At 33.8% G+C, this 23,249-nt stretch overlaps 5 protein-coding genes across 6 annotated transcripts; 4 read left to right on the forward strand and 1 right to left on the reverse strand.

Moving 5' to 3' along the window:
- Positions 1-149: 149 nt before the first annotated feature.
- Naxd (NAD(P)HX dehydratase) lies at positions 150-1,814 on the reverse strand. Of its 2 annotated transcripts, XM_076384664.1 has the most exons (3): positions 1,584-1,814; positions 1,416-1,453; positions 150-1,300 (listed from the first exon to the last, which is right to left on the reverse strand). In XM_076384664.1, exon 3 carries the CDS (start codon positions 1,267-1,269, stop codon positions 325-327), a length of 945 nt encoding a protein of 314 aa, XP_076240779.1. In that variant the 5' UTR covers positions 1,270-1,300; positions 1,416-1,453; positions 1,584-1,814; the 3' UTR covers positions 150-324. The 2 variants fall into 2 exon arrangements, with proteins under 2 accessions (XP_076240779.1, XP_076240778.1); XM_076384663.1 differs by lacking the exons at positions 1,416-1,453; positions 1,584-1,814 and having other exon boundaries at positions 150-1,406.
- A 1,198-nt stretch (positions 1,815-3,012) lies between these two features.
- Positions 3,013-5,513, forward strand: LOC143183693 (cytochrome P450 6a2-like). The gene is made up of 5 exons (XM_076385370.1): positions 3,013-3,345; positions 3,792-4,317; positions 4,396-4,617; positions 4,798-5,049; positions 5,148-5,513. Exons 1-5 carry the CDS (start codon positions 3,013-3,015, stop codon positions 5,315-5,317), a joined length of 1,503 nt encoding a protein of 500 aa, XP_076241485.1. The 3' UTR covers positions 5,318-5,513.
- A 1,135-nt stretch (positions 5,514-6,648) lies between these two features.
- On the forward strand, positions 6,649-10,078 carry LOC143183691 (putative cytochrome P450 6a14). The gene is made up of 6 exons (XM_076385367.1): positions 6,649-6,711; positions 7,141-7,519; positions 7,953-8,478; positions 8,980-9,201; positions 9,287-9,538; positions 9,638-10,078. Exons 2-6 carry the CDS (start codon positions 7,184-7,186, stop codon positions 9,808-9,810), a joined length of 1,509 nt encoding a protein of 502 aa, XP_076241482.1. The 5' UTR covers positions 6,649-6,711; positions 7,141-7,183; the 3' UTR covers positions 9,811-10,078.
- A 1,240-nt stretch (positions 10,079-11,318) lies between these two features.
- On the forward strand, positions 11,319-14,543 carry LOC143183690 (putative cytochrome P450 6a14). Its single transcript, XM_076385366.1, has 6 exons — positions 11,319-11,452; positions 11,742-12,095; positions 12,738-13,263; positions 13,431-13,652; positions 13,747-13,998; positions 14,173-14,543. Exons 2-6 carry the CDS (start codon positions 11,760-11,762, stop codon positions 14,349-14,351), a joined length of 1,515 nt encoding a protein of 504 aa, XP_076241481.1. The 5' UTR covers positions 11,319-11,452; positions 11,742-11,759; the 3' UTR covers positions 14,352-14,543.
- Positions 14,544-15,088: 545 nt separating this feature from the next.
- On the forward strand, positions 15,089-23,156 carry LOC143183426 (uncharacterized). Its single transcript, XM_076384943.1, has 13 exons — positions 15,089-15,204; positions 15,493-15,616; positions 16,432-16,541; positions 16,714-17,063; positions 17,169-17,694; positions 17,766-17,987; positions 18,101-18,352; positions 18,424-18,582; positions 20,345-20,697; positions 20,943-21,468; positions 21,976-22,197; positions 22,318-22,569; positions 22,671-23,156. The coding sequence occupies exons 4-13, from the start codon at positions 16,728-16,730 to the stop codon at positions 22,835-22,837; spliced, it is 3,015 nt and encodes a 1,004-aa protein (XP_076241058.1). The 5' UTR covers positions 15,089-15,204; positions 15,493-15,616; positions 16,432-16,541; positions 16,714-16,727; the 3' UTR covers positions 22,838-23,156.
- Positions 23,157-23,249: the final 93 nt, after the last annotated feature.

Here is a 23,249-nt window from a genome sequence, read left to right on the forward strand (position 1 = left end):
TAACTAATAATCCACAATGTATTCATGGATTGAAATTAAAAGTAATCTTGCCACGCTATTGGTGGATTAAAAGTTATAAAAATAAAAACAATTCAGGAATCAGTGCTTCGTGTTCGACCTCTCCCATTGAATGAAGATGTTCTATAATCAATATTTATACAGTTACTGTATTTACTAAACACTACATAATATTCTGTACTCATAGATTAACATACATTTAAAAAAATGTATAACATGTTTAAAAAATGTTTAAAATCTTACATTTAGAAGTTTCATAAAAAAATACTACGCCAAAACCAAATATAGTCTTTTCAACAAAATAGCTCACTTGTTACAATGAGTTTCAAACAGTCTTGCAAAAACAGGTACTACTTGCTCCACTATATCAGTTGTCAATGTTCCCCTCTGCTTTATTTTATATGCAGATGCATTGCATTCCCTTATTAATCTAGATGCAGCATAACATGCAGTTACAGGAGGTGACACAGAGCTCTCTGTGCTTCCTGCACATATGGCCCACCACCAAAATACAGCCAATGTACCAACTAACAAATCTCCTTGTCCACCACATCTCCTTCCAGAACCTGCAAGCCCACACGTCACTGCCTCTGTACCTTTATGACCATCTGCAATCACATCTTTTGCTCCTTTATGTAAAATTACTATGTTTTTCCCAAGAGCTTCAGCCAAATGTTTAACATCAGTAGGTTTGACCATTGGTAAAGGTTGAACAGACTTATCAAGTACTCCTTTTACCAACCGACTAAATTCCATTGCGTTAGGAGTGAGGATAGCTCCTGGGTAATCTTTCAAAATCTCAGGCTTTTGGCTAATTAAATATAACCCATCAGCATCAATAACTAATGGCTTTTTTATCTCACGACAGATTGAAATAAGCTCAAGAATTGTTTTAAAGATCTTGTCATCTCTACCAAGTCCTGGTCCAATGATAATTATGTGCAGACGGTCAAGCCATGGTCTTATTCGCTTAATCGCATCATATTGGTCTAAAACTGGGTGAACAATGAGATCTGGGCTATATCCTTTTAAGGGAATACTTGCTTCTTTCACGCAGAATATATGTACTAAGTCACAGCCAGTACGGAGTGCACTCATAGAGGCATAATATGGTGCGCCAGTATATTCATTACTTCCACCAAATATGCCAATTCTGCCATCTTGACCTTTGTATTTAACATTGTTCAAATTTGGGATTACTCTTCTTATTCCCTTTAACATACGTTCATCGAGTGATACTGATGTAGACATGGTGGATGCAAATATGTATTTAACTGAATTCCTGTGAGCAAAACGTAAAATACTAAGAGCCATTCTCTAACAATCTATATCGCCTTGATAACTTATCTTTTCAATATTTAATGCAAACACAGTTTATAGTACCTGAACAATATTACCTGAATATGTTGAGTGAATTACTGACGGCTACCAAAGACTATTTTGAGCAGAAATCGAACAAGAGCACCAAAATAAAGCGTATAATCGAAAAGCCGATAACCTATAATCTGTCCTCACATTTTACAAAATCTTAATAATTTTTTCCATTTTACATAAAATACACGTACACATAGTAATTTGTGGGATATTATACTAAAATTTTTAGTTACATAAAAAGTGAGTAAGATATGAGAACTGCAAATTTTCAAACGTAATAACACAAAAACCTGAACAAGTATAAAATGACAAACTATTAAGAACTGTCGGTAACTCAATGTCAATGATCAGATTTTTTTTATCACGTTACACGATTCGTATGTTTATACTGTTATACCAATAAGGAGTGGGTATTTCGGTAGAAACAAAATTGAAGAGTCACGGGTCACGGCAGACACGATACTTCATTTTGAGTCTTGTGCCCAATGTTGTATGCAGGATATTTTTGCTGGATTCGATAAAATGATAGTCATGTATATTAAAAATATATACATGCCGAATATTTGTAATACATAATAAAAATTACATTCAATTATTATATATGAGTAACACAGTTGTTAGCAAAATAACAAGTAACAAATTACTAATTCGAGGTCAACATTTTTGTTATCAAATAAAGAGAATAGTAAGAGAAGACATGTATAAATATAAAATGATTAGACTGGTGACTTGTATTCTTAATTATCTATCGCAAAAAACATTATATGTTATATTTACAAATTATTATACCACCGGACATACTTCTTAGCTAATTAGTTGCCACACTACAGGCGTATTTTAACGTTTTAAGTCACCTCTAATTGTAAGAATGTTTAGTTACACTTCAGTAAAAAGTAACACTGGCACTAATACAGTCTCGCTAGAAACTAATTAATCTAGCTATTATCAAAATTATTTTGTAGAAAGAATAAAGTCCAAAGAATATAAATGGCTAATGGCGTAAGTATAACTTATCAGTATTGATAATCCGTTGCTTTTTAAAGTTATGTGTTGTCAAAACACGTAACATGATCATGTAAGGAATACGTTCTTCAAAATCTTCAATATTCTATTCCCGTATGCATTGAAATCTCTGTTTTGTAAAGCTGACAATCTTCAATTATTAAGTATTCATCATTTGTATTCCTCCTCTGATTCTATTTTTAAAAAGTGCATTTATAATAATGCAAACACTCTAGGTCTGATCTATTCACTGGATAAACATTTGAGAATATGCACACTCTGCTTATAGAGCTGAGGATTACTCACTGTATATGTTAAGAATAAGTAGACATGTTAATGTTCATTTATCTACAGAAGCTTTTAAGCGCACGTGCCCAGCGGTAGATAAACCTACAGGAAATTGAATAATGATTCAAAATCGATCATGTTTTATCTTATCATTTTCAGTATGAATCTGTGACTGACGATCTAATCCATCAATTACTGACATTATAACAGGTATTATGAATAATAATGAAACAGTGTGTTTCAGATCGTCTCGGTGTATACCAGAAACCGAAGTCAACATCCCTAGACATAAATACATAATTTCGTTGGTTAAAGAGTGTACAGTGCAACATGGCAATCATAGAAATTTTCTGCGGCATTCTCGTGGCGTGTTTGGCTTTTTACTATTACCTAGTGAACAAATACGATTTTTGGACGAAGCGCGGAATCCGTGGGCCAAAACCAATACCTCTTTTTGGAACTTTCAAGGATGTACTTTTGTCAAAAATCTCAATAAGTGATCACATGGCGGATCTTTATAAGAAATACAAACATGAACCCATGATTGGATTGTTCATGAGAAGGCAACTGGTCATGGGTATTCATGATCCCGATTTGATCAAAACTATACTGATCAAGGACTTTGCGACGTTCTCGAATCGTGGGATCGCTCTCAATAACGTGGTACGTATACGAACACCTATAGGTAGCATAACCATTCATCCTGCTAATGAGACAAACGTATGGGTAAAAAGTATCGACAGTTTCACTCATAATGCATCAGATAGAGAGATAGACTTTGATAAAATTTTGAGGTGTCATCTGTTCCACTTTCACAGTAAAATACTCCAAGTTCAATTGATTCTACTACTCTAACTGGGTAACAGACCTAAACCTTCATGTTTCTTTAATGAATATCCCATATTTATTTCCACACGAAACAGAAAAATGAAATGCTACTATACTAGTCTCCTATCTGTCATAGTCTAAAGATAAAGTGAAGTTACATAGAAGTATTAAAACACATGAACCCTGACACTAATTCTCCATTAGAATATGTGTATCCTGCACCTTTCAGCTTTACACTACGCTGTGCTATAATTTAAGCATGTATAAATTTGTAACTGCAGACAGAACCACTATCCCAAAACATGTTCTTCCTGGAGCCTAAAAGGTGGCGACCAATAAGATCGAGATTGTCACCAGTGTTCACGTCTGGTAAGCTCAAGGAGATGTTCTCTTTAATCATCGAATGCGCTGATGTCTTGGAGAACAATCTGGACACGCTGGCAGCTAGCGGAGAGCCTATCGACTTTCGAGAACTGGCAGCCAGATTTACCACCGACGTGATCGGTAGCTCCGTTTTTGGAATCAACATGCATGCCATGTCAGACAAGGAATCGAAATTCCGCGAAGTTGGAAAGGAGTTTTTCGAAGTTCAGTTAAAAAGTAAACTGAGAATCATATTGAGAGAGTCTTGGCCACGATTATACACTTTCCTGGGTTACATATTGCCGAGAGATAAAATAACGAAGTTTTTCATGAGTGTTGTGCTAGACATGATAGACTATAGGAAGAAGAATGATGTCACTAGACATGACTTCATAAACGTACTTATGGATCTCCAAAAACATCCAGAAAAATTGGGAGACGTTAGTATGTATACGTTGATACGTATTTTATATGAAAAAAGTTAGAAGAAGACAGGAATAAATTTTGATGACTCTATTCCAGAACTGACAGAGAGCTTGCTCGTATCGCAAGCGTTTGTCTTCTTCGTAGCTGGTTTTGAGACATCCTCGACAGCTATCAGCAATACTCTTTACGAACTAGCTCGGAATCAGGATATACAGGATAAATTACGAGAAGAGATTAGGGAATATTATGAAAAATGCAATGGAGAGTGGCAGTACGAGAATGTAAATAGCATGCCATTCTTGAATTTAGTATTTAAAGGTTTGTAATTGATCGTATCGGTAAAGCAAAATATTAATTTTTCACTGATATTTATATATATGACGTATATATGACACAATTAATTTTGTCTGAAACCAAATTATACACCGATATTAACTGATATCAATGATATAAATACATTATCTAAAATTAATAAGTATGTATTTTATTTTCCGATAGAATCACTAAGATTACACCCACCAGTGCCTCTTATACTGAGAAAGGCAATGGAAAGCTACACTTTCAAAGGTACAAAGGTTACAATACCAAAGGATACGAGGATCTTTATATCTGTGTATGGAATACATCGTGATCCAGAGATTTATCCAAATCCTGAAGTTTTCGACACTGACCGATTTAAAGAAGATGTAGCAGCGACGAGACATCCAATGCATTATTTACCTTTTGGCGATGGCCCAAGAAATTGCATTGGTATGTAAGAAAACGTGAAGATATTTGGACCAAATACATATCGTAGTGACTGTCATGGTATCTACTTAATTATTACTATAAAATTTTACTTTCTACAGGTGCAAGATTTGCGACTTTCCAAACTAAAATTGGATTGATTAAGATTCTCCGTAATTATAAGGTGGACGTCTGTGAACAGACACAGATTCCATATATCAATGACCCAGCTGCTTTTCTGTTAGCACCGAATCATGGAATAGTCTTGAAGTTATCTAAAGTAGAAACTTAACCTAAGTATATCATATTAATTTAACTTATTTTAACCATGTTGTTTAATCATTTAGTTGATATGTAGAAGCACATTCATTGTATGCAAGTATCATATGCTAAAACACGAAACACATATCCAAAGTAGGTATGTAAAATGCAGAGAGAGTTATCTGTAGTTAAAACCCGAAATATGAAAATTGTTAATTGTACTAAAAAATCTTTAAAATAAAATAATTTAAAATAAATTAATATCTTATACAACAACAATTATTTTTTTTTATGAGCATAGTCGATGGTTATCGTTATTGTCATCACTATCTGAAACTACAGCAGCTCTGTTATATCCGTCGATTTTTCTGACGTGTATGGCAGTATTCACATGTTATCTTACTAGTGATTTTCCTTCACATCAGATTTCCGTGTCGCATGCTTTGCAGCACACATTTCTTCTCTCTACGGCATTATAGCAATTATCTTATGTAGATGCAATTCTGTTACGTATTACTACACGTCCTTGATCGTTTTCATATTTCCTGTTTTTAATGCCGAACTAGATGCAATTTATGATAGGCATTTTATATCACAATCTGCAATAGATAATAAGATAAAAAAATCACTAAGTGTCCTAAGATTCCACAATGAGAAAACGAAAGCAAATCCACTCTGCCTGAAACATCAAAATAAAATATGACAGGCTTCAATCGAATTGACAGATAGATATTAGGTATGAATAAATTTATTAATTTTCTCTTTTCCCATTTCGTTTACTCCAATTTCGGCCAACTTTAAAATCATTCTAGAATGACAACTCACACCCAAAGAGTATTAGATAGAGTGGAAGGAATGCGTATACGATTTACAACACCTTACGAAAAGTCAATGCGAAATTTTCACAATACCATTACGACCATGTTGTATGCAGTTATATTTAATGTTCTTTTACAGTATGAAATTTTCAGCATCGACGTAGCATCGTTTTTTCCAAAACGTCTATTTTAAAACGTAGCAAAGGTCGCGCTTCGTATATTTTAAAATGCCAAATAAATGCGTTAATTACTTAATAATTATACATGTCTCATAATACTCCACATGTTAATATTTGGTATATTTCTTTTTGATCATAAATATAATTTAAATAGATCTTTACTCGCATCAACTAAGTACCACAAATACTAAGTACGAACAAGTGATAAGAAAACGGTAAGAGACAGGCAGAGGGGACAGAAAATATAATAGATAGTGCCATGGAATCGTAAGTGAGTCAGCAGATTCTGATAGCCTTTTGGACGTAGCTTATATTTTCTGTATAAGAAGATCCATCATCAGTAGGTACGAGGTTGTCTCAAGTAGTTCAGTCCTTCGCGAGCCACTGAACCTGACAGAAGTCCAATGTGAGTGCTCCTTTCACTTTAGGTATGGCATCATTAAATCCTTATTTGGCAGTGAGCTGTTTTCATATTCATCATTCGTTTCGTACTTTCATCATTTTTACGTATCTGTTCGATAAACCAAAGAAGTAACAAAGTGAATTTAGAGATTTTACTATTTCTCGTTTACATACTCTCAAAGCTGAGATGATATCGAGTTCAGTGTTTGGCAAATTGTTATTTTTAATTTTTTTGGATGAAATCGTCAAATTCATTAAACAGTAACTTGCAGCAGACGTTAATAATATCTCATGACAAGATATTTATCATTTTCTAAACAAAATGCAAGGTTTCTAATAAAAAATACTTTTAAAGTATTCATGATACAGCAATTTTATGTATTACTTAATGTTATTAAGTTAGCTATAAAGTGTTATATAATATTCAATAATGAATCATTGTTTCTGTTTTGCAGTCTCGCAATTAGTGGCTGAATGACTGGTAGCTAGTGAAGCAAAATGGCTAGCTATTTCGAGATTTTCCTCATCGTAGGAGCACTGTGTTATGCATTATATTATTACTGGACTTTGTACTTCAATTTTTGGAAAAAACGTGGGGTACCTGGGCCAAAACCAATACCAGCCTTTGGCAATGCTCTGGAACTTATGCTGGGAAAGCAATCAGTCCCTGAATTTACAACGAGACTATATCGTCAGTATAGAGGGGAGCCAATGGTTGGCATATTTTTGAGAAGAATGCCTTGTCTCATCGTTCAAGATCCAGAATTGATCAAAGATGTTCTGATCAAAGACTTCTCTAAATTCATGGATCGAGGATTCAAACTTAATGAAGTAGTACGTAGAAAAAGTACAAATCGTTTTTTAATGGCTTTTAATGGATACAACTACAACTGTATAGGCTCAGAGTGCTTAAAAAGTGTATACTCGAAGATTATTGTTCGAATTTCGAAAACAGGAATAGTAATTAATTGTGCATGTTGACTGTAGAGTCATAGTTTTTTAAAATAAATTGGTGATACTAAAGTACGTGTGAGATTCATATACTGAAATTCTTCTGATAAAATATGAATGAAAATATACAGACGTAAAACTCCAAAAAATTCTGAGGTATGAGAATTGGTCAAAGTGCAAAGGGTTAGAGAGAATCTTTAACATAACACAAAATAATTTAGCGTGACTCAATTAATTAAAAGTTCTGTTACCAACATAATCCAACAGTTGTTAATATTACAAACATGTAGTCTAATATCGCGAATTTTATTTCTAGATAGAGCCGCTGAACCAGCATCTTTTCGCTATAGATAGTAAACGCTGGCGACCACTGAGATCCCAACTGACTCCACTATTCACGTCAGGCAAACTTAAGGGAACATTCGCCTTAATTCTCGAGTGCGCTGAACACTTAGAAAAATTCTTGGACAAACTGGTGATGAAAGGGGATCCTATCGAATGCCGGGAACTGGCTGCCCAATTTACTACTGACGTAATTGGTAGTTGTGCATTTGGGATCGAGATGAACTCACTCTCCGAAAGTGAGAGCGAATTCCGTCGTATAGGTCGGGAAATCTTCGCTACTCACTTCACGGCAGTGCTTAAACTGAGAATGAGGGAGAGCTGTTCATGGTTGTACAACAAGCTTGGATACATAATACCTCCTTACGAAGTCACTACATTTATCATGAAACTTGTCAAAGACACGATGGAATACAGGAAGAAGAATAACCTTGTCAGGCAGGACTTTATGAACACACTTTTGGAACTTGAAAAGCATCCTGAGAAACTTGGCGGCGTTGGTAAGTTTATATGGGAAACTTTGTCTTGAGCCGATGTATCAAAATTTATAAACTATTAACGTGTCCAATTATTGACAACGATTAGTAATTCATACATCATGTTACAAACGTTTAGGAATAGATAAAGAAAACTTGTGTTTTAAAATCCATCAAATTGAGTAACAAGATGTGCAAAAGCGTGTATTCAAATGGCTCATTAATATTTTGAATATTTATCATAAATTCGTCGTGATATTCCATAAATATGATGGACAGGTAGTTATTAAGGTTTCTCTATTTTCCCGGTATTCTCGTTAAAGTTAATCACTCTCTATGGAGAGAGAAATAGCATCATTTGCAACACCAATAATTATGTCTTCTTTACTATGAAAATTGAATACTAACTAGATGTTCCAAGAATACTGTACCTATTGCCATCGATCACTACTTCCAGCAATCCCATCTCTATGATGACTCTGCATAAATAGCTTGATAATTCATCTTTTATTAACTACTTTACAGAACTGACGCCCGAATTGATCGCTGCGCAAGCTTTTGTTTTCTTCGCGGCAGGCTTCGAGACCTCGTCTACCACCATCAGCAATACTCTCTATGAGTTGGCTCTGAATCCTGAGATACAGGACAAATTGCGAGAAGAAATCACTAATTACGAAACTAATAGTGATGGCCAGTGGAGATACGAAACCATAAAAGAAATGAAATACTTGGACAAGGTATTCAAAGGTAGCTTATCAGTAAAGATCATTCCTACTATTGTCTATGCTCTATTCGATTCTCTAATGAGTCTTTTTATTTTCTTTGATTGCAGAGACGCTACGAAAATATCCAGCTCTGGCAATTTTAAACAGGGAAACAACTGGAAGCCACACTTTCAGAAACACGAAAGTATCGATTCCTCCCAAGACACTGGTATGGATACCTGTATATGCAATTCACTGGGATCCACAAATTTATCCAATGCCAGAGAAATTCGATCCTGAAAGGTTTGACGAATCTGTGGCGAAGACGAGACATCCTATGTATCATCTTCCTTTCGGCGATGGCCCAAGAAACTGCATAGGTGAGTGTGCACCAATAAAATGTTAGAAGTGGAGTTTTAACAAATATTTTCTAATTCATTATGCTTCAATTGATTCTAATCTTCTTTTTCACGTCGTAGGTGCACGTTTCGCGGTGTACCAAACGAAAATTGGACTTATAAAGATTATTGGTAAGTACAAAGTGGAGCGTTGCGATCTAACGCCCACGCCACCTTACGCATTCAATCCATTTTCCTTTGTACTGGCACCTAAGGATGGATTGTACTTAAAGATAACTAAAATAGGGAGTTAATGAGAGTTAATTCATTCTTGATTAATGAAGATTATGTTATTTTAAAATGCCTCATTGATGATAGCTACACTTACGTAAAACGTATATATTTATTGTCAATTTCTGAAGAAATTATTAATGAATATTGAAATGCAGTGAGATGTATTTATGATATTTGGCCATGAGGTTTAACATTGTTGTGTTACAGCAGCAGGACTAGGTAAAACGTTGTAAATAATTTATAAGAAATGTAGAGTGGACTTCTAATAAAGGTCTATTAACATTTTTACTTACTATTATTTTAATTTTGTTGGTCCTAAATTATGCGTGTTAAAAATACGAAACGAAGGTGATTGTGAAAATTTTCTGATTATTGCTAGTTATTGCAAAGTTAGATGATTTATTTATTATTAAAAAGTTGACAATCCTGTTCTACTATGCCATCATTTTTAATATTTGAATAAACGTTTTACAGACCTTCAGTTTTCGAGTTATTCTTCTGTAGATATTTACTGTTAATGAAATCAATTATTCTAAATAATTATAAAATTATTTCATATGTGTAGTATATGAACTAATATGCCTTGTCTTCAAGGCTGAAGTTTAATTATCTCGCCACAAACTTCTCAAATAACATTACCTCAATGAAACCAATAAAGATTATATAATTATACGAATGTAATTATTAATAACTTATAAATGACAAATAACATACAGTGTACTAGATCACGATAAATAGAAATCTACTAGAACGTATGATAAAAAAAATATTTGTAATATTATACTAAATTTAATTATTTACTCTCTTTTATGAAATCATTAAATGTCATACATTTAACATTTGTGATATACTTTTTTATATCACTACGCGTATTTGTGCTACGTTATAATGAGTCAACAAAATTTGACATCGTAAAGATACCGACAGAGAGAAAATAATATACAAATATATGCAATTGATTGCAGTCACATGACAGGTACTTCGAAACATTGATACCATGTGATCCACGAACTTCATTTGCTTAGTCATGCCATGATTTCATTCTCGATAAATGAAATTAGCTTCATAATTCTCCACGTATTGATATACTGAGTAATGAAGTAAAACATGAAAACTGTGGCAACAATAATAAAAGTTAATTTCCTATTCTTCCCAAAAGCTTGCAGGTTATTTCCTCTACTTATATAACTACAAAGACAATTAGAAATACATTGTAAAAGATAAATAATTTAGTAAACTTGTCGATTATTGAATAAGGAAAAAATAAAAATCAAATTAATTATTGCGAGATAACTTACTTAATATCAGAAACTTTATGATTCAGTGTATTGGGTAAAGATATAACATGGCCTCATACATACTAAAAAAATTAAAAAATCGGAGAACTAGAAAGTTCAATAATTGCAACAGTGTATTAAAGATCTGAAAATTAATTAAGATTATGTTACACCATTGTATATATTAAATCATATGAACAATAAATTTCATAACAACTTTTCTAGTCGTCCTATAGCTACACGATAACGTATCGCTGGGTCAATTGATGTAAGCAGTAGCGCAACTCTCATAAAATGATACTGACTTGACAAGAGTAGCGTCAGTTGATATTTGGTCGTAGCATATGAAAAACCACCAAGTGTTAGTAATTGCATTCCAACTATTGTAAGTGAGCATTTTATATTAGAACGTCATGTGGAAACACGTTGTATTAATTGATATGTTTAAATATTTGGAAGACTCAGAATTATTGAAATAATTATAGTTACATACAAGAAAAGCTTATCCACATATACTATTATCTCTCTGTTATCTATAATACATTTTAAACAAACACTCCGTGACTATTACAAGCTGTATATAACGATGTTATCTAGATTAGCGTACTTGCTACGTACATAGCATGTGTCATTCCTAGCGAACTATAATTTACTCTATTCTATTTCCTGTTTAGAAAACTCAGCAGGCCAACATGCTAGACTATTTCCAAATTTTATGTGGCATTGCCATAGTGCTTCTATCCTTGTACTACTACTTTGCAAGCGCCTTCAATGTTTGGAAGAATCTTAACATACCTGGCCCAACACCATCGTTGATTTTTGGTAACATGAAGAACTCGATAAAAAGAAAATGCGCAGTATCAGAGGACTTGAAGGCTTGGTATGATAAATATAAGCATGAACCATTATTTGGGTTATACATTAGATCGCAGCCATTACTCATTGTTAATGACTTGGATCTCATTAAGGATATTCTTATCAAGGATTTCTCATTATTCGCTGATCGAGGATTACCAGTATTCCCGAAGGTAATTAAATGATTGTCCACGATTCGAAATATAAATACGCTAATTGATGCACAGCATCAGTATTTAAATTATGCTGTGCATAATTATATTATAATTATACTTAAAATATAGGCAATTATATATAATACAATTATAATATAATTATAATTATGCTGTGCATAATTTAAATAATAGACAGTATCGAGTCTACAAGATCAAAAAAGTTCCACGTTTTTTGAAAATCTTATATACAGGGGCTCTTGTAATAGCTAAAAGATTTTAGTAAATTTTTACCCTTTCGAAAAAACTGAGTATTAAGATTAATCATCTACACGTGACTAGAGTACAATCACTACTGCACACGTTACTGCATATGTAAGGAACCAACAGCGTACCTAAATCATTTTAAAATGGAAAAAATGAATTACTATCCTTATTAATCCAATAGCCATCGATCCCATATTCTATAGAATGTTTAGGAGGATTTCACATAAACTGTTTAAAGAAAATGATTTTTCACAAAAATGCTCCTTTTGAAATCAATTGATTCTTCCAAATATAATCACTTCCAATACACCCTGTACATCATTACTAACTCACTATCAAAAAATTTGACACACGAACCCTATGTAATAATTTAATCAATTGTATGACTATTCCCAGGTGGAACCACTAGGTGAGCACCTGTTTGTGCTGAAACCCGAAAAATGGCGACCAATTAGAATGAGGCTTTCGCCAGTGTTCACATCTGGCAAACTTAAAGAAATGTTTCCATTGATAGTAGAATGTGGGAACCACTTAAAAAAATATCTGGAGATTATAGTAGCAAGGAATGAGCCTGTAGATTGTCGCGATTTGACAGCTAAATACACGACCGACGTAATCGGCAGTTGTGCTTTTGGAATCGATATGAATTCCCTCTCTGACGAGGACAACGAATTTCGTCGAATGAGCAAAAAAATACTCTCACCCTCTCTCAAACAATCCACGAGAGACTTTTGCAGACAATTCCTTCCTCGACTATACACCCTGTTCGGTCATTGGCTTCAGAACACGGAAGAAGACAAATTCTTCACTAAGGTGATCGTGGATACGATTAAATATAGGAAAGAGAATAATGTTACCAGACTCGACTTTGTCAATTTGCTGATAGATATCAAGGAACACCCAGAAAAGTTGGAAAATATCGGTAACTATTTCTATGACGTCAAATTTATTGCTTCTCGACTTTAATATTCTACAGAAGAACATTGTCTAGTGAGCTTGCTTCGTATTCAGAAAAATTGCGAGGAGTTTTATAAACTTTACTGGGACAGCTTTTTCTGGAAGAGTTATTAATTTTACTTTGTTTCACAGAGGCGACGGATTCGCTACTCACAGCGCAGGCTCTTCTTTTCTTCATCGCTGGTTTTGAAACTTCTTCCGCTACGATAAGCCATGCTCTGTATGAGCTTGCGCAACATCATGACATACAAGATAAATTGCGGAATGAAATTAGAGAAACTTCCGCGAAACTTGGTCACGTGGTGACGTACGAACATTTGAAGGAAATGAAGTATTTGGATAAGGTGTTTAAAGGTGTGTGATAGGATTAAAGTGTGCTTTTAACTATTACTGAGCAACGATATAGTAGAGTCTACTGTGATTAATATATGTATCACTTTTAATATAGAAACACTGAGGAAATATCCAGCATTAGGAATGCTAATGAGAGAAGTACTTGAGAACTACACTTTCCGAGGGACAAAAATTACAATACCAAAGGGCACAAACATATGGATACCAGTATATGGCATCCAGATGGATCCCAATATTTATCCAAAGCCAGAGATCTTTGACCCTCACAGATTTGACGAAGCTGCTGAAGCTGCCAGGCACCCTATGAGTTTTCTACCTTTTGGGGATGGACCAAGGAACTGCATTGGTACGTTCAAATAAAACTTTCAACAATTCTCAAGCTTGTACTCATTAAAACATTTTTCCCACTGTACATTCATACTGTAGTAGCCTAGAGTTATTGAATCTTTGGAATTGAATGAACTATTTATTGCATTTTTAAATTCGATTTATTTTATATACTTCTAATATTTACTTTCAGGTGCTCGTTTTGCGCATTTGCAAAGCAAGGTTGGACTTATAACAATCCTTCGAGATTATAAAGTTGACGTTTGCGAGAAGACAAGGATACCATACAAAATGGAGGAACGATCATTCCTGATAACACTTAAGGGTGGAGTGCCGTTAAAAATAACAAAAATAGAAGATTCAACATCTTAAAGACAATTTTTAATTCAAAAATAATATTGAGCCTTTGAATGAAGCATAACTACCGATGTTGAATGAAATTTGAGTATATTCAATGAATGAATTATGTATAAATATATTATACAAATTTGCAAAAAACAAAATTTGACTGTATTAAAAAACAAGTACAACGTTTGTAATATATTTTTCAATAAAAAAGTTGTATACGTAATTTTTTAAGCTTAAATAGTTAAGTATAGGAATTTAAACTGTATACATATAGGTTGAATGTCAATGTATAATAGAGTTTTTGTAACTATTTTGTACAAATATATAATATTCAACAAATTTCTTCTTTCTACAAATACATAGTCCCAATTTTCAACTATAATGATTAATATTAATAATGTCCATTTAACGAGAAATTTCCACGAGAACAGCATATTTCAGATGAAAAAGTATAAAAATGAAATTACAATTTTTTCAGTTATACTATACATGTAATTTCAAAAAACGATTACTGATAACAAAACCAATTAGCAAGTGAGGATTGTTCAGAGAAAAGCTGCAAATCATGTTTCATCACCTTCCCGACAATTGATTTGTGTACTGACGGTAGAAAAATTGTTGTATTATCACTTTTATCTATCGTGACTCAAAACATTTTGTGGAAACTGTAAATTCTGAACATTCATTGTAGTTGCATTTCATCCTATCCAACCTTACTGTAGTAGTTAAGCAATATAAAAGAGAAGATACAGCTGAATCAGGGTCAGTGTAAAACTACTTTTCAAGTGTACAAGTAACGTGGTTGCATTAAATATAGTGTGGGATGAAAATGTTCTGGTGAAAAAAAATATTTGACTATCAATTTTATAACAATAAGGTTATTCATGATTTTATTGTGAACGTAATAAAAAAAGAAAAAATTAAAAAATTACTGCTAGTATCATTTAAAATATAATTAATCTCTTTGAATATGGTAACAGGTAGTGTAACAGTTGCAGAAAACTTGACTTTGAAAATGGGATACTTTTTACACCATTTTTTAATTTAGTACTCTTGCATAAGTCAACTATAAAATATTAATAATTATCTAAACGTAACAACAACAAAACCATCAAATCATTGGTTCTGTCAGAGGAAAGTATATGCTCAGAAACTTTACTTTCAGATAGCATTATCAATGCTCACAATGCAGTTGAGCGTAATGCAGTACTAACTGCTTCTTCCTCTTTTATTCGCGACATGCCAGCACACGATGTATTCTGCGCAGTTGTTTCACCGCAAACGTGTAGGTACGTAAACCGACACTGCGTAAAATAATAAGTGTGTAGTGCTTCTCTGAGTTTCAATAGTTCTGAGTTTAGAATTGCAGAAATCTCTTTTTAAATATAAAATTCATACAATTTTTCTTCATTTTTTCAAATGGAATGAAAAACATTTTAGTATTAGATCTATAACACGATATTCAATGCTACTTTTAGTTACTAATTGATATAGTTAATCAAAAGGTTACCCGTGACCGGACCATAAACTTGTAACGTGTGTCTGACAACAAACACGAAGTTTCTACTTATCTGTCTGATGAGTTAAGGTTCAGCGAGAACGTAGAAATTTGTTGTTTTTCACATTATTATATTTAAATAACTGATAATAAATCTAAGTATTTGGAAACGTATGCTTCCATTTGGTAAAATTAAAGTTTTCGTTGGCTTATCGAGAAAAGTCAAATTCACTGCATATTTCCATCAAAACATGACGCTCAGGGCACATCTCGTGCATGGCGAATAAGAAACCTGTTATTGTAGTAGCCTTCTGTACCTGTTATTTTATCAAGGTCGTCGACTTTTTTTGTAGAATATTTAACACAACTTTTACTAAAAGTAGTAGAATTAGAGTAACATCTAGAGTAAACGAAATTAGTATTACTACTAGAAATATAATTTAATATAATCACATGGACAGCGTCGATTAAGTAATAGGAATAGAATTAGCGATGTATCATATCTGCAGGATGTAGAGTTAAAGACGTACATACACAATAAGAGATTATTATTTCATATAGTTCGTTAGAAATATAAATCGTGATGTTATATAATTGAACTTTCAGGTTGCAATCAAAGTTAAGTATATCTGCCCACTTTAACAAGGTAACATAGGACGTGTGAAAAAAACCCAGGAATGATTTATAAGCTGTCAGTCAATACAAAATAAGTAATCGTAAGTTCAACATCGTACATCTCTAAAGTAAATCAAAGCTTCTGTTCATACGTGCATTTATGAAAACTGAGAACATCATATAATGATCATGATAACTGAGATTCACGTAAAATTGTCGTACAAGAATTATTCGTATAACACGATATAATTTTCATTCAATTCCAATACTCAGATACCACAAAAACAATGATCATCTACTTCGAAATCCTGTGTGGCGTCGTTGCGCTACTCCTCGCACTCTATTATTATAATAAGTCCACCTATGATTTTTGGACGAAACGTGGCGTACGCGGCCCACAACCTCTTCCGTTCCTTGGCAACACTAAGGACATAATGTTGGCCAAAGTACCAGTAGCTGTTTACTTAAAGGAACTTTATGACAAGTATCAAAACGAGCCCATGATTGGACTGTACATGAAACAAAATCCTGTTCTCGTCTTAAATGACGCAGACTTTATCAAAGACGTCCTCATAAGGGACTTTTCCAAATTCGCTGATCGAGGATTCAATGTTCACGAAAAGGTACGCAAAGGGACATGCAAACGGGGGGCCACAAATTTTTAAAAAGAACCAGAAAATCTTTAAATACAAAATTCATTCTCTCTTTTGTTTTTAAATTATCCACAGACAGAACCACTGTCGCCACATCTCTTCAACCTAGAGGCAGAAAGGTGGCGGCCCCTGAGATCGAAACTCTCGCCGATATTTACATCTGGGAAGCTGAAAGACATGTTCCCACTGATCATCGAATGCTCGAAGTCTTTAGAAAAGTATCTGGATAAAGTTGTGGCGAAGGAAGAGCCTGCAGAGGTTCGTGAGCTAACAGCAAGATTCACGACTGACGTAATTGGTAGTTGTGCCTTTGGCATTGACATGAATGCGCTGTCGGAAGAAGACAGCGAGTTCCGTCGTGTTGGTAGGAAAGTGTTCGCTGTCAATTTAGAGAACATATTACGGTTCAAAATGAAACAGTATATGCCGAAAATTTATGATTTGCTCGGTTACATCGTGCCTGAGAACAAATATTCTCCATTCTTCACGAAAATTGTTCGGGACACGATAAAATACAGGAAGGAGCATAACATCTCGAGGCCAGATTTTATTAATATGCTTATACAGCTTCAGGAACATCCAGAGAAGTTGAGCAATATCGGTACTTATCAAATATAGTCAAATATTGATGTGTATTACAACTAAGGATTGTAATTTTATTTTATTTTTCAGAATTAACAGACTCCTTGCTGACTGCACAAGCCTTCGTCTTTTTCGCAGCGGGATTTGAGACATCTTCGTCGACGATGAGCAATGCTCTCTATGAACTAGCTCGAAATCAGGAAGTACAGAACAAGTTGCGTGAAGAAATCAGGGAGTACTTTGCTAAAAACAATGGGGAGTTAAAGTACGATGAGATAAAAGAAATGAAGTACTTGGATAAAGTATTCAGAGGTAAATTAAACCGAGAACACTTTTCAAATTTTATATAGTATCTATATCGAATATGAAAGGAGATGAATTCACAACAGTAACAAATTGGATTTAAACTGGATTTTTGTCCACAGAGACGTTAAGGAAATATCCAGCGGGACCAATGTTATTGAGAAAAGCAACCTCAGATTATACTTTTGAGGGTACAAACATCACGATACCGAAAGGCACGATGATATGGATTCCAATATTTGCCATTCATAGGGACTCACAAGTTTATCCAAACCCTGACGTTTTTGACCCAGAGAGATTTAGTGATGAGGCCATTGCGACTCGACACCCTATGCATTATTTACCCTTCGGTGATGGACCCAGAAATTGCATTGGTTTGTTATATATACTTGTTTATATAATGTTGCTATACTTCTTTATTAAACGTAATACAATTTTTTTTCAGGTGCACGTTTCGCGGTTTCTCAAACCAAAGTTGGATTAATTACAATACTTCGAAACCACAAAGTGGACGTCTGCGATAAGACCATGATTCCGTATGAATTTCATCCTGGAGCATTTCTGCTCGCGCCTAAAAGAGGAATATACTTACGAATAACGAAAATATAACATTATTGAACATACTTAAGAAATTGAAAATACTCTTAAAGGTATTCTTTAAACTCGTTTCCTTTTATAATCAAGTTTTTTACTTGGATTTTAAAAACGTACTATCTATAACTATACTCATAAATAAATATTCTATGAGTCATCTTTGCACGTAAAGGAGCATTGTAACTAATAAATAGATGTGACGAATTTGTAAAATAAAATATTAATTATTAAATAATAATTAATAATTAAATTATAGAATATTCATTATTTAAGAATCTACGTACAATCGCAAAGCATACTTGTATCTTTCCCTATGATGAATTTGGTATCTTGTAATAAATTACTAAAATTCATTTTTTCTCGCGCTCCACCTTCATCATATTTGCAAACACAGTAAATTATGTGTGTTCACCAAATTTTGGTCACGGTTTGCATTATTCAAAGCTGGTGAACTTGCATCAGAAATGATGCAAGAGCAAGAGGGGTCCCTCGCTTGCACCAATTGACTTCACCTGTCCTCAGCAGTTGTGACCGCTTGTACTAACATAAATGTAAAACGTAAAGATTTATAATAAAAAAAAATACACATATATTTGATTATAGTTTTCCGAATGCCAATCTTAAAGCACATACCTGTGTACTGCCTCACATACGTTTCACCTTATCATAATGCGTTTCTTATATCAGTCAAAGTAGGGTATCTTATAATAATAATCATCTAATCGTTTGAACATATTTTGTAAAGATGACATAAATAAGTTGCAGAACATTGCAAAATTAAGGTCAGTTAAAATATTTCTCAAATTTCTTGCGGAAAGTGTTCTAATCCTTTATCCTTTTTTCCAAAATAAAACTATTACATCTAATACTATATTCAAAGTTATAAGCTAAAACATTTGAAAAAAATAAGCAACATCAATTTGCAAACATACAAATGTACACAAATACATAATCCAAAAAATCAGATTTTTGATTTACTTTCTTTTTTTTAAATATTGTTCCCTGTTACTTTGTACAAGGAAGATTAATAGGGTTTAGTGGTAAAACATTACTGTCACAGATAAGATTCGAAGAAAAAAGTTCTACTGAGTTGGTTGGTGCTTCTCGATAATTCTTGTACCGATGCACTTGTATAAGCGGATGACTTTAATATACAACGTCAGTGCTCAAGCAGTAATGCACCAGCAAGGGTGATTGCACTCCGCTGAATTCTACAATATCAGTGTTATTAGTACCGCTGTTTTCAAGGTATCTAAGTTGGCCATATTCGACATATTTTTTATACTTCAATAACTTCATATTATTCACTCCACCCACAAAGTGTTGGCCTTTATTCGAAAATGTGACTTACCGTGTATAACTTCCTGGAGAATAGGATACATTTTTTTATTGCGTCAAAGAACTATTGACTGTCTTACCTTCTATCCTGTCCAGTAGAAAAAAACTGCAAAACGAAACTACTATCAGAGATTATAGGAAGGTCTAATCACCAATTACGTCCATGGTGCAAGTTTCTTCACTTCCATTGTACATTATGATTTGTAAAATGTTTTCCTTCTAGTCTAAAGAACTATTTAATCTTAATTCGAGAACAGTTCTTAGTAAACGAGAGGACACGTAATATCTCTGTAATCATAGAGACCCTACCTTTTCTACGTATCTAGATATACGAAAATGAAGATTCATTGTTTCGCAATTTCAACCTATGTAAAGCCATAACCAACTGAAGATATCTGACAGTTTTCAGTGAATTTTTACTAGTCGCACATGAGGACTATTGACTACTAACATGGCTGACTATTTTCAACTACTCGGAGGAATTGCCCTCGTGTTTTTCGCTTTGTATTATTACTTCACTTCAACATTTGACTTTTGGAAAAGTCGTGGCGTTCCTGGTCCTGAACCGATAGTTGCATTGGGCAACGCTAAAGATTCCCTGCTCAAAAAATTACACACGGGCGTCATTTTGAAGAACATTTACAATGAATACAAGAATGAACCTGTGATTGGGATATTTATGTCCAGAAAACCTGTACTGGTAGTCCGTGATCTAGATCTTGTTAAAGATGTCTTAATCAAAGACTTTTCAGTTTTTGATGACAGAGGAAATAATATACCCCAGAAGGTATGTAGATTTGGAAATGTGAATCAAAACTATGAAAATTTGAATATTTGAAAATTTGAATATTTGAAAATTTGAATATTTGAAAATTTGAATATTTGAATATTTGAATATTTGAATATTTGAATATTTGAATATTTGAATATTTGAATATCTGAATGTTTGAATATTTGAATATTTGAATATTTGAATATTTGAATATTTGAACATTTGAATGATTATGCTTTAAAATAACGTTTCTTCCACAGATGGAGCCCTTATCTCTAAACATTTTCAATTTTGAGCCGGAGAGATGGCGGCCACTAAGAATGAAACTCTCACCAGTGTTCACATCAGGCAAACTCAAGGAAATGTTCCCCTTGATAGTCGAGTGTGCTAATCAATTAGAAAAATATTTGGAGCAAGTGGTCGAGAAGAATGAGCCCAGGGAAGTCCGAGAAATAGCAGCGAAATATACGATAGATGTAATCGGTAGCTGTGCCTTTGGAATTAACATGAACGCCTTGTCAAATGAAGAGAGCGAGTTTCGACGGATGGGAAGAGAGGCATTCTCAACACACCCCTTGCGACTGCTGAAGCTGACGATCAGAGAGTTAGCTCCAGGGTTATTCAATTTACTTGGCTACGTGTTACCACGAACGAAAATTACCAAATTCTTCACGCGAGTCATCTCAGAAACGATCAACTACAGAGAACAGAACAATATAGTAAGGCCGGACTTCGTGAACATACTTATGGAGCTCAAGAAGCATCCAGACAAATTACCAAACCTAGGTAAGGTTGTTGACTTCCCATAATAATTAAGGTGTTCAAGGTTCTTGCTTACGTAGCGTCTGAATGAGTGATCTGAATGTAAGCCACGCTATTCGTGATTGCTGCTGGTTATGGTTTCAATTTTCTTCACAGGAGTAATGGCACAGTTAATCTTTACAGTGCGTAAGAGATGTAAAACTTCGGTTCTTCAAAAATTTCAGTGATCTTTTGCACACCCTTCATATCATATAATTGTATATTTAGAGACCGATCAAACAAATTGCAATCATGTTGACGCATTATAGTTTCCAAAATTACAGTTCAACTACAATGAACTTTAGACTTATCGTGTTTGCAAATACTTCGAACAAAGAACAAACATGAATGAACAGATTATTTTTCAAGGCTAATATTATCTTCAGTGGCAAAGAGCATTTGACAAGTTAAAGAATAAAGAGAATTGCTCCTCAGAATATTATAAATACCTAGAAATTTATTAATCCTCGTTGCTCAAATGATATTTTTCAGAACTGACAGACAGTATACTCGCTGCACAAGCCTTCCTATTTTTCGCGGCTGGCTTTGAAACATCTTCGACAACAATTGGTCACGCTCTTTACGAGATGGCTCTAAATCCTGATATGCAAGATAAACTTCGACAGGAAATTAAAGAGTCTTTTGTTAAAACCAATGGTGAGTTCAAGTATGAGGATGTAAAACAGATGCGATATTTGGATAAGGTTTTTAAAGGTAAGCTTATTATGAGTCACTTATCTTGAGTTATCAACCTAATTTTATAGGTACGATTTAATAAAGATCAATGAATTTATTGCATATGCCAAATAAAACTTTTTCACTTGTTTTTAACAGAAACTCTTAGGAAATATCCACCAGGAACGGCACTGCAAAGGAAATGCAACAGGAATTATACCTTCAATGGTACGAAAGTATCGATTCCCAAGAATACTACAGTATTTATTCCCGTATATGCGATTCATTTTGATCCAAACATCTATCCAAATCCAGAAGTTTTCGACCCAGAAAGATTTAACGACGAAGCAGTAGCAGCAAGACACCCTATAAGCTTCCTGCCATTCGGCAATGGACCGAGGAATTGCATCGGTAAATTTTCAGTGTACACATGTACATCACCCTCCATAAACGATTTTTTTCGAACAGAGTTTGCTAATTGTTGGAACTGATATTTTCGATTCTCGTTTTAGGAGCGCGCTTCGCAGTTTATCAAACAAAAATAGGATTGATAAAAATGTTGAAGAACTTTAGGGTCGACGTTTGCGAAAAAACAATAATTCCATACGAAAGTGATCCGAAGAGTTTGATACTGGGCCCGAAAGGTGGAATATATTTGAGGATAAACAAACTGTTTTGAGGATAAGCAATATACTTCCACCGTTTGACCAAAAAAACCTGGGACACACTGTATATTCGATAGATGCTTATAAAATTATGGATTGTACATAATGTAGTATTTTTTAATCCTACATTTATTAAGAATTGCCAGGAAATATGTCTGCAGGGTTTTAATTACTTGACAATGTTACCTATCTAAGTTATCCATTTAAAAAGTAAGACATTATTTTTACTATATAAAGTAGGACAAAATGTTAACAAATGCTTATTCTTACTAAGTGACAGACTCTCAGAGTTAATAATCATAAATGTAGAAAATAAAGATTTATGATAAAGAACACCATTTTGAAGCATCTTATGAGTACCTTCTCCTAAGCTATCTTTATAATGCAATTCTACTTCAACAGCAGGTCGAATGAAATAGAATAGTC

This window comes from Calliopsis andreniformis, chromosome 9 (assembly GCF_051401765.1).
Source record: "Calliopsis andreniformis isolate RMS-2024a chromosome 9, iyCalAndr_principal, whole genome shotgun sequence".
NCBI classification, from domain to species: Eukaryota; Metazoa; Arthropoda; class Insecta; order Hymenoptera; family Andrenidae; genus Calliopsis; species Calliopsis andreniformis.